Source organism: Chinchilla lanigera, unplaced genomic scaffold, assembly GCF_000276665.1.
Source record: "Chinchilla lanigera isolate Chin_1 unplaced genomic scaffold, ChiLan1.0 scaffold00047, whole genome shotgun sequence".
Taxonomy (NCBI): Eukaryota; Metazoa; Chordata; class Mammalia; order Rodentia; family Chinchillidae; genus Chinchilla; species Chinchilla lanigera.
This window is the reverse complement of record NW_004955448.1, coordinates 16,557,611-16,569,277: the sequence shown is the minus strand read 5'-3', so window position 1 is coordinate 16,569,277 and position 11,667 is coordinate 16,557,611. Positions and strand designations below refer to the sequence as shown.

General features: G+C 42.2%; 1 protein-coding gene across 11 annotated transcripts in view; it reads left to right on the top strand.

Moving 5' to 3' along the window:
* The window catches only part of Zbbx (zinc finger, B-box domain containing), a 108,593-nt gene that overhangs the window by 55,992 nt on the left and 40,934 nt on the right, over positions 1-11,667 (top strand). For all 11 annotated transcript variants that reach the window (XM_013518646.1, XM_013518639.1, XM_013518641.1 and 8 more), the window contains 2 exons: positions 1,819-1,993; positions 9,272-9,392. In XM_013518646.1, coding sequence (XP_013374100.1) covers positions 1,819-1,993; positions 9,272-9,392 — 296 coding nt within the window. The remainder of the gene's footprint in view (positions 1-1,818; positions 1,994-9,271; positions 9,393-11,667) is intronic.

The window sequence follows — 11,667 nt, the reverse complement described above, 5'->3', positions numbered from 1 at the left end:
AGGAGAGGAGGGGAGGGGAGAGAAAGGAGACAGACAGTGTGAGAAAGAGATCCCAGAGAGAGAGATATGCTCTCCTCGTGCTCTCTGGAAGACACCAGTTGTTCTAGATTAAAGCCCCACCCTTCTGACTTCATGTAAGCCTAACTCCCCCTCTGCAGGCTTTGTTGTCAAAAGAAGTTACATGAGGGGCTTAGAGCTTCAGCATGCACACTTTGTACTGGGGGCACAATGGAACAGAAAACAGTTACCATGTCCCATGCAGTCCACCCTCGGAAATCTGTCTTTGAATATTTGGTCACTTATTCTGTCCTTATCACTGTTCCAAATGCATCGGGTAGCTCTGTTCTTAAAAGGACAAAAAGTTGATTCAGTGAAAAGTGCATTTAATTCTCTCCCTTTCTAGAGTCAGCGAACTTTCCCAGTTGTATGTTTGCATTTCTTTGTAAAGTGTTAGCATAGTTTGCATATTGGTCTGAAAACATGCTTTTTACACTTGAAAATACCCTTTTTGCATCTGTATAAATACATTCTACAGCCTTTGCTTTCTGTACGGTGGCTGTGACATGCTCCTTATACTGATGTGAACTTTTTAAAATCTATTTTCCACTGATCACCATTTATATTTTTCAAGTTTTTTTCCCAGTACAACCTAAAATATAAAGTACACATGTGAAATACATGGAAACGATAAAATATATTTAAAAATATATATGATAATCTGTATGATAATAATAAAACGCTGAAACTCCTGGAGAAGTTAGGCACTTGTCCTGTGGGTCAGGATGACCAAGTGTCTGTAGCGCTCTAAACAGTCTGCGTTCTCCCTCATGGCCCTCCAAGTTCTCTCTCCCACCCTTCTGCTTGGAACTGTTCAGCCGCCCCGCAGCTCTACCGGCTTTAAGCCCAAGCTGCTCCGTCTGGGGCCCGAGCGCGTCAGGCTTTGGCCCTCCTTGTCCTCCCAGCTCTTCTGTTTCACGTTCGTGTACCTTTTGCTGCGCCGACACGACTGCGCGCAGTTCCGTGCGCAGTGCTGCTCGATCCAGCGTTTCACGCAGCACGTGCAGCGTTACCCCTCTGTGGGAGACGACCGCAGCCTCTCGCTCGCCGTTTGCTAATGGAATTGTTGCCTCTTTCTTTCAAAGCCCAGTAGAGACATCAGTTCATCGGAGTTATTAAGATCCTTGCACCTATTTCTCTTGTGGACTTATTAAAGGAGAAGAATAACTGCGAAAATAAGGAAAAAGATCATTCTAGGCCTTAGGCATAAGCAGGGCAAGGCCCTGAAAAAATGTGTTTGACAGATTCTCCGAGCTGTAGGAATGTGAGCTTAGCTGGAGCAGGTAAAAGGAGAGGACAGGAGGAGGTGAAACACAGGACGTCGAGGTGTAAGGTGTGATGGGGCCTTCTTGGCCCTTGTGGGACGCGGGTGCGTCTTAGTCCACAGTTCTGAGTAGGGGGATGACATGACCAGACTAACCAGAAAACTGCATATGCTAATACGAGCAGGTTACAGGGAGCAGGGGTTTGGAGAAGTAGGAAAATGGGTACGGACCACTCAGTTTCCAGAGCAGAACAATAGTTATAGCACAGACATAAGTCATCTGTCTGCAGGCTGGTGTTTTGATTATTTCTGAAGATACTAATTACAATTGCCAATAGGGTTTTAAAGAAAATAGTACAGTATATCAGTAAGTACACCCTAAAACCATTGTTTTCCAAGGAAAAGTATGTCTGATGTGTAAGGACTAACAATTAGTCTCATTGTATTTTTACAAAAATTTAATAAAGTTAAACTAGATCCATTTATAACCGGTTTAGGCAGAGATTACAATGACAGCTGGAGCTGAACGTGCACAGCCAAGAGAAAGGCGCCTGTGTGAGGGCTCCTTTGACGAGGACGCTTCCGCCCGGTCCTTCCAGGAAGTGTTAAGTCAGTGGAGAGCTGGGAGCCAGGAGGGCCAGGAGAAACGGGACGCACTTTCCGCAAAGCCAGGTACGGCCACCGTGTGTTATGTACCTCTCGTAACAGAGGGCCACTTTGTTTTGTCTCCGTTGTCTGTGAATATGAATGCAGCGTTTGAAAACTACACACACACACACCAATTTGTTCTGACTCCTCTAGGAGGTACACACTCCGTGTGGTCATCCGTGAGTGGTTTCACACTCATGGACTCTGAACTGGGCACGGGGCGGCCAGTTGTTTACCCTATATGATCACACTGACAAGTGGGGGGAGCATTGGGTTCTGTCAGCCTTTCTTCTTCTCACATTAGGACAGGCATTCCATTTCGAGTTATAATGGCAACGTGTAAAATGGAAGACTCTGTTACATAGAACAATAAAAATTTTTCTTATAAATCTACAGTAAAGTGTGATTTCAAGGACCACTGTGAATTTTAGGTGGAGAACTGGCTTGTGTTTGAATTGCTTTCTCTCTTTTGAAGAACTATGTTTATTCTCTATATTTTCCTTGATGACTTTCACTCCTATACTCTAGCGATTGAAGATTTCTGGATAACAGTGCACAGTGTCTTTGTTTTAAGTTTTTCAAAACATTACTTGAAAAAAAATGATGCTTTTACAGTATTTAATTTATTAATTTTCAACTGAATCTTGTATTACCTTTTAGTTGATTCTCATTAAATACAACCTATAAACTAATAAATTACAATTGTGTGTCCAGTTTTACTAGGTTACTTAATTTTGCTCTAGAGAAAAAACTCTGGATTACTCTTCTTTTGCAATATAGTGCAATTCTTTGTTTTTGTTTTTTGTCTTTTTTGAGACAGGGTCTCACTATGCAGTTCAGACTTGCCTTGAGCTCACTTGGTAGCCCAGGCTGGTCTCAAACTCACAATGATCCTCCTGCCTCAGCCTCCTGAGTGCTGGTATTTATAGTGCAATTCTTAATGTTAATATACAACACACTTTTTTGGTTTGTGTCTGGATGTCCCAGAAAAACCTCATGCAGTCATGGGGCAGTCTTCTAGAGTTTATGATTGATTCATGGTCCAATACTGGGTTTATGGGTGTGAATGCTACACCCCCCTGGGGTGGGTAGCCTGCATACAATGTAAGGGAGGGAAAGAACCTTGGTCTTTGCACTTCTCCCTTTTTGCTCTTGCTACTTTTGCTGTTTTCCTCTGCCATGAACTGTTGTCCTCTGCCATGTGCCGCTCAGCCTTGGAGCCAGCCGAGTTTGGACTGAAACCTCCACAAACTGTGAGCTAAATAAACCTCTCCTTCCTTAACGCTGGGCATCAGGTATTTTATTTCAGCATCAGGTATTTTATTTACTTTTATTTCAGAAAAGTAACCAAGACACACACTATCTTCCCAGTTGTAATTAGATTTTTTACTAAATAAAGTTCTCTCCATCAATTAATTTCCTACATTTGTTCACAATATATTACTTGTAATTTCATATTTGTATTGTTTTACTTTTCTACTCAGATTCTGCCAACAGTTTGCATATAAATACACCACGCATTACCTTTTATAATCCTGTATAATATTCTATATAAAGTGATTTATAGCTATTTTATTTTAATTCTCAGTAGGGTCAAAAATATCATGACCATCTTAGGTACTTGTGTGCAATGTATTCAAAGATAATTGTGTAGGTGCTCCAGTAGCATAGATATGCTATATCCACAGTGATTTTTTTTAAATAAAATTTTGATGAATGTTTTCAAATTAACCCCTAATATATTCTTGTTTCAGGTCAGTTGTACTCTCATTGGTGGTGCATGAGGTGGCTATTTGTCCATATTTTCTAATTTCATAGCTTGATTCACCATGATAAACAATGAATGATTTTTTCATCCTAACTGACTTCTACCCTCATTTTTAAAAATAAGCATTGATTATTTTCTCAATACATTGTTTTTTCTTTTGCCAATATTTTTAAAATTAGGGTTACATAACATGTTTTAGAGTTTTGCAACACTCCTCTTGTTTTCATTGGTCAGCACATAGTGAGTGCATTGTGTGCTGGAGGGAATGTGATGTACAGATGCAGTCACACTGTATCCTGGAAGGTACAGGATGAGAAGGGTAAAGCATCAATCCAGGGGTTAGCACAATTTGAAGGGAGAAGTGCAAAGTCAGGTCCATGCCAGGTGCAAAGAAGATGCACTGACAAAGCCGCTGCACCTTGTCGATTGGGTCACCTGAGTCCAGGGAGCAAGTAAAGGAAGAGGTTTCAAGAGTGGCAAATTAGCACAGATAAAACCCACTGTCAGTCCACGTAGGACTTAGCGATGGATGTGCGCCCACACGGGGATTGTCTCAATGTCTCGGCTCAAGCACCTTGGGAGTGGCGTTAGCAATCTGCCAGGCTGCGCAAGCAAAACCCAGAACTGATTTTACAGAGGAGCTTGAGGAGCCGGGGCTCTCCTGACAGTTGCGGTGGAAGAATTTTGGCTCTGGGTGATGAGAATGTTACAAGTGGCATGTGCCTCATGCTCAGCTGTCCTGTAACTAACCATACCCTGGGAGTGCCAGCGAACCCTGTCATCACCAAGTCACTAAGCACCACAACCCTTAAAAAAGGCTGTTGCGGCTTTTCTGTGCATGCTAAGGGTGAGTGGTAGACGTGCTTCAGTGGAACCGATTTGCCTGATTTCAAAGGAATAATGGGAACCTGTAATGGTAGAGACCAAGTGAGACAGACAAGCATGAAAGTGGTGGTGGTGGATAATCAAAATATGGGACCAAGAAGAGTAGCAATTTGATGTCTCAGTTTGCAGATCTCTACGATGCTATTTGGAGTACCTGGTAACGAAAAACTTAAACAGCCTAGTAGTTGGTGTGAAGGTTCGAAACTTCTCTCTGATGTGCAAAAACCTGACTTGGGCTGGGAAGGCAGTTTTGCAATGTTGCCAGACCTAAGTCTGTCCATACATCTGGAGCCCCTTAATAGAAGCTAGTCCATTGGTGGATCCCGCATTGAGGCCACTGGGGTTCACTGTGCATCCTACTCCAAGCCTAGCTAGCAGAAACCAGTGGCTATCTACTCGTAAATATGCGTAAAGACAGGCAATGCACAGAACTTCAGAAGCAGTTTTAGCTTCGAACTCTGAACTGATACTTATCCCTGTACCTTAAGCGCTACTGTAGTCTATCAGCTAGTGTGAAGAGCTGGTGGAGGGGAGGTGATGAAGGACTCTTTTCTTTAGTCTGACTCATTAGATCCGCGGGACGTGGGGGTGCAGTGTACGATTATTTTCCCAGACCTGACTACGTCCTGAGAAGGGATCATAAGGGGAAGATTCTCTACATTAGTAGTCTTACCTATGGCATGAAGATTGTTACAGAAGGGCACAAGGTGGATTTTGGAAGTGCTCCCACCATGTATCATGTGCTACAATAAATGCCTGAAGCAGTACTTTATTTTTTGGGAATTGCAGAGATTAAGGCCATCCCTAAATACTTGAAGATGGAAGAACGCTGAGTTTTGGAAAAATTACATTTGACTTGCTTATTTGGGGAAAAATTCCAAAATCATGGAATTGTTACTGGATTACAATAAACTTTATCAGATGAAAGCGATACTAGGCACAGTTGTGTTTTGGATGTCCTGTATTTACTGGAGGAAAAAAGACAATCTCTGTGACTGCTAAACAGCCGCTGACCCACCACAGAGCTCGGGTAGTGTTTTCTGTGAGGCGACCACTCAGAACTGCCCGGCTAGCTAACCTTGCTGCTGCAGAGGAAAGTAGTCACAGACAGTAATGAATGAATAATTACATCTGTGGTCGAGTAAAATTTTACTTAGGAACACAGAAATACAGCCACGTGAAAACAGTAGGCTACATTTGACCCAGAAAATGCCTTTTTAAATTTCTGTCAATCAGCTTTTTAACGTGGCAGGGAGAAGTGCACACTTTTGCAGTATCATTCCAGAGCTGTGCTAATTCCACCTTCCAGCATCAGGTCGTCGGAAAGGACCTTGATCACACTGAGTTGTCCAGAGACAGTGCTTGACCATTAGATTGATGGCGTCGTGCTAAGTGGATTTGCTGAGCGGAGACCATATATTACAGGGTGATTATATTCAACCTTTTCCGTAATTGAGGGGGCCGTGGTTTGTCCTCACGGGGAAAGTTTCCTATTTCAGAGATGGATCTGCTCTCTCTGCTCACAGTGTGTCTGCCAGGGGGAGCCTTATTTATCACGATGGTGTCCTCTTAAACACTGCTTCAGACCGAGACACGCATTTCACTGCGACAGAGCTCCAGCTGGGACCCGCAGCGCCCGCTGATTCTCCACGTGTCGCCCTGTCTCCAAGCAGCTGGTGTGACAGTTTCGTGGACTGACCTACTGGAGGCTCCTGCGGTTCTGGCAGGGAGACTGCGCCTCATGAGAGGGGTGCTTTTCGAACCGGGTCCTGTACTTTCTATGAAATCCCTGTCATTCTTCCACTACACAGACTCTGAGCGTGCGCCCTGGTTCCGGAGCTGATGCTCACAGAAGGAGCAGTCGGAAAGGGGGTCACTGTCCTGGTTTCGTTGGTTGAACACTATGACCAGAGCAATCCCTGTGCTGCTGCTATACAACTGACTGAAGGCTGCGTTTGGAGCCCAGAGATTGCAGGGCACATGGAGCTCCTGTGTCTAGGAGTAACGCTCCACGGGAAACTGGCAGGTCGTGGAGGGGGGGCTTGCGCGGCTAGAAGTCCTCCGAGAATGAATATCTGGGAAGAACCTGGCAGAGGGCTGGAAGAGAGTAAGGTGACCGTGGGAGGATGGTGTTGGCAGGAAGCTTTGGTGAATCAACTGGTGCTGCAGAACTTCCTACAGAAGTGGAGAGCACACAGCAATGTCTTGTGTTGCCCGTTTTTTCCTCTGTGCTTTCCCACGCTACTTCACATGAAGTGACTTAGTGGTGGCGGACTCCCGTCAGGAGTCCCTTGGGAGGGTCAAGTGGTTGCAGTCTTGTGACGCACAGTAGCTGCAGAACTTCCTTTCCCCATGTTCCCAATAGATGCGTGAAGTGTGGAGTGGAAAGAGTGATGCCTGGAGGAAAAGCGTGCCGGCCAGGCTGGCCGTTGTCATTCCTTGTCTCTCGCCCAAGTAGCATGCTGTCTCCTTTTAAATGCTGAGGATTATTTGTGGTATTTCCTGTTTTGCCATGGCAAAAGTGCTGTTTTGCGTCTTCTTGTCCAGGCTCGTGGTCCATCTCCATCACATTTGTAGGGAGGTCTACCCTGAGTGGAGCAGAGGGGTAGTTGGGCGTGCATGGCCTCAGCTGCACTAGAGTTGAGTTACTTAACAACGTAAGTGCACTCATTCATGCCGCCGCTTGAGGAGTGTGAGGATGTGACTACTTCCCACTGTCAAAAACAGTCTTGTGACATTTCAAAAGTTTGCTGGTGTGACACACAGGAAAGGCATCTTCAATCTCTGCACTTTCTACTACTAATTACATTGAGTATCTTTTTTTTTTTGCTGAATATTGTGCTTTAAAATTCCAAGTTTGGGGTTATTAATTATTTACAACCTGATTCCACATTATACTCCGAGGTTTGTTTCCTTCAGTGTGAAGCTTAGGCACATTCGATGGCCTCGAAAGCTCTGTGTGATCTGCAGTCAGTTTCTGCCTGACCACATCCCTTGCTACTCCTTGGGCTTCTTTAATTTTATCTGCTCTGTTCTCCATGCTTTCTCTCGAACACTTACGTATTCTGACACTTTAGGACTTTAGCTTCCTGCCTTAAGGAAAATATCCGTGATGCCATCAATATGAGAGACAGAAAATTTCACACACATTTTATAAATGAAAGCGAGTTAACTAAATCCAAGGAGGAAACCAAATCCGAAGTTAGAAAGCTCATGTGCAATTTTCCATGAAACCGTGTCTCATAAATCCATATGCTGTAGATATGTTTGCTGTAAGAAATTCGAACCAAGAGTTGTTTGCTAAATGCATAATGTAGTTAATGATTCTTTGCCTATAAAATGTCAATTTATTTGTCAAGAGGTACAGTTATCAAATATAATCACAAGCAAATTAAGGCAGATCACTTTCTATATTTATTTTTGGCATCATGCATTGGTTATTTCAGAAAAGTGAATCACAGCCTAGGTGCTTTAATTCTGTCCTTCCTGTCACTTTTCTACATTTGGATACTGTCTCTCAAACACAATCGGTCTTTTCTACGATCTAGACAGAAAAAAATATGGGTTGTTTCGTTTCCTCTCTCCCCTTTTCCCATCCTTTCCCTCTCTTTTCCTTCCCTTCCTTTCCCTTCCCTGTGTTTCCCTTCCTTTCCTTCCAGTTTCTTCTCTCCCTCCCTCCTTCCCTGCCTCCTCCTTTCTCCCTTTCTCTTTTCTTTCAGCTCTCTGGCCAAGAAGTCCTTTGTTTTCCCCTAGACATCTTCCCCCACGACTTGCTCCTCTTCTCACGACTGCTCCTGCAGGGCTGTGGAGTCGGGCTGACATTTCTCAGGACCTCCCACAGTGATTGTCTTCTCTGCTTCTCTACTCTTTCAAAACAGAAGTTGGATACTTTCCACTGCTTCGGTTCATTGTTATTGCTAGTGTATGGCTATCTATGGATGCTGATCAGTAAAGTCTACCTTAAATGGGACGGTCTTCTATTTTTAGGGTTCATAAACATGCATTTTTTACCTTTCCTACTTCTTTTTCTTCTCCTACATTACTTACCTTATGATGTTGCAGATTGGAGAACCAGACGTGGTCCGGGAGAATGGAACGAAAAGTCCCCCTGCATTTACTGCTCTTGTTCCCAGGAATCTCTGTTAGTCCTGCACAGTTCCGGAGAGACTTTACTGTAGTAGAACAGCAGAACAACTTAAGTATAGAGAAGTTAATTACGGAGTAGATTAAATTCATTAACGACAGATGTCTCTTCCAGATGCCATTCTGCTTTACTTATTTTCTTTTTCTCATAACGTGTAAATATTAATGACCTTCGCTGTAATATACATGTGTGTATGTTTGTATGTATGTGTACACTGTACTGTGAATAGGTTTATACAGTATTTCTCTCTCTCATTTAAAAGAACTAGTTGTTTTAAAACAAATCTTGGGTATCATGAGATCCTTTCACGTCAACATGTTTTTGAACAAAACTGTAAAGTCATTTAATGCACCAATAATATTTACTACTGTAGAATTACTTAAAATTAAACCTACTGCTTTTATATGTAAAATCAAAGGAATGTGCCTCAATAATGATGAATTCTGTGTCTCCAGAGAAGATAGGTAGTCTTTATACTGGTTACATTAATCATCATTTTTTCTAGGCTCATTGGAAGAATGTGAAGTGCAAACTAATTTGAAAATTTGGAGAGAACCCATTAATGTTGAATTTAAAGAAGACAGTCTCTCCTACATGGAAAAATTATGGATTAAAAAACACAGGAGGTACATTCTGAAATTTTAATATTATTATGAAGAAATATAAATATTTTATATTCTTTTCTTGTGTGACATGTCTTTCTGCAACAATTTTATATGTTTTTATTTACATAAAGATTTAAAATTAATATTAACTTTCTCTGAAGCTTCTACTATTCCAATAAGAATTTTAATTGTATTTATTATTGTGATGCTTCAGTAATTTAGAATTGTCTTGAGAAATGGAATTGTGTTTCGGAGGAAAAGGTACAAATATAGCATAGAATTTAAGAAGAAGAATAAACAGTGCAATACGTAAGAGATTACTTTGAAAAGATAACACTGTAGATTTATCTACGATATCCTAAACGTCTTTAATTTTCTGTTTTTACTGGTACATGATAACTGCGTTCACCGTGGGGGTCGCTAACTCTCATAGCGCATCTTAATCTTTTTATACCCCCCTTTCGTTGTTTGGTCAGTGTCTCACTTGCCAAAGTCTGTCTCCATTTCTTGTTCTCTGTCATTTGTTTGCTCTTTGATGTACTGATGTCTTGGGTTTCTTATATAAGAGAAACCCTGTATTGTTTAAGCTTGTGTATCTATTGCATTTAAATTTTGTCCTCACAGTGCATCTGTTTTCCTAAAGGTGACTCAAATTTATCCTTCTTTATAGCACAGTAGTTGTCCACTGTGTATATATACTACCTTTTCTTTACCCATTGATCTGTTGGTGGACACATAGAACGCTTCCAAGATTTTGCTACTGTGAGTTGTGCTGCTATATTAGCATAAATGATTGAGAATCTACTGTTAATTGGACCTTTAACTTTATAAATTCAGTAATAGTAATCAAGCGTGCTTCGTCCAAAGGCTACCATTACATAAATTGTTTTCAAAATATATTATTAAAATGCTAAGCCAAAATTAAAAACGCGCACATGTTACAGCCATTTTCAACTTCAGCATCATGTAAGACCATAGGAATGTACACCTTGCAGGTAACTTAAAGGTCCTAAGCTCAGTTTTCCCTCAACTGAGCTGCTCACACTTCATTACACCCTCCAGTTGCCTAGAGAGTCTGAGAAAATGCAAATTCTTTAGTAGGTCTGAAGACAGGGCCTGAGCCTCAGCGTTGCTGAATTTCAGGTTCCCTAAGTGACACTGATGGGCTGATACTGGCATCTGGGCCAGGAGTGGGGGGCAAGGGATGGAGGAGCTCTCTAGAACACACCCGGGGAGGGGTCACTCAGCGCCCTCTTCACCCTCACTCAGTCATCCCCTGACCTGGCCCGTCTGTCTTCAGATCATTTCTCCAGTGAATTTTGAATGGTCTCCAGGTGGTTTCTAGGTCCTAATTCTACCCACTATACTCACATGAAATAAATCGAATTTCTCTTCTCTATGACATATTTTAAGCTTTTAAAAATTAGTCCTCCTTGGAAGCCCCTGTTTAATAGACTTTTTTTTTTTTTTTTTGTCTTTTTGAGAGAGGGTCTCGCTATGCAGTTCAGGCTGACCTCGAGCTCACTATGTAGCCTAAACAGGCCTAAAAACTCACAGCGATCCTCCTGCCTCAGCCTCTCGAATGCTGGGATTACAGGCATGCACCACCATGCCCGGCTTGTTTAATAGATTAATATTTGCACTATCTTCCTCCTGCAATTGTGTCTGATGTGTCAGATTCTTTTCATTTGAAATAAGATATAGAAGAATATAAAAACATCTGCAGAATTTATAGATATTATTTTCTCAGCTTTCCTTTTCTGTGCATCTTATATAACAAAGGTGAATTTATGAAAACCAGTAAATCAACATTAGCAAACTATCACTGACCAACCTCCTGAGTGAATATGAATTTTATCAGTGGTTTCACCAGAGCCCTGCTCCGGGACCTGCTCCGGGACCTGACCCGGGATCTCACTTTGTGTTTTCTGTCACCATCTCCTTAATCCATCGTATTCTTCAGCGCTTTCCTGTCTTCCTTGTTTCTCATGACCATGAGATTTGAAAAGCACTGGGCAGGTTTTGCCATATCACGTACTAAATTTGGGCCTAGCTGATTGTTTCGAGTTAGATAAAGGTTATCTGCTTCGAGGAAGACCGCCAAAGAGGGGATGTTTCCTTATTGCGTAAAATTATGGCATGAGCGAGTTAGTCCATCTTGCTACCCATGCTGTTGGTCTTGATCCTGTGGTTAAGGAGGTGTCACCAAATTTCTCTACAGTAAAATCAGTACTTTCCCTTTACAATTAATACTGAAGTATATTTTAGAGGATGCACTTTGAATGACGCCAACATG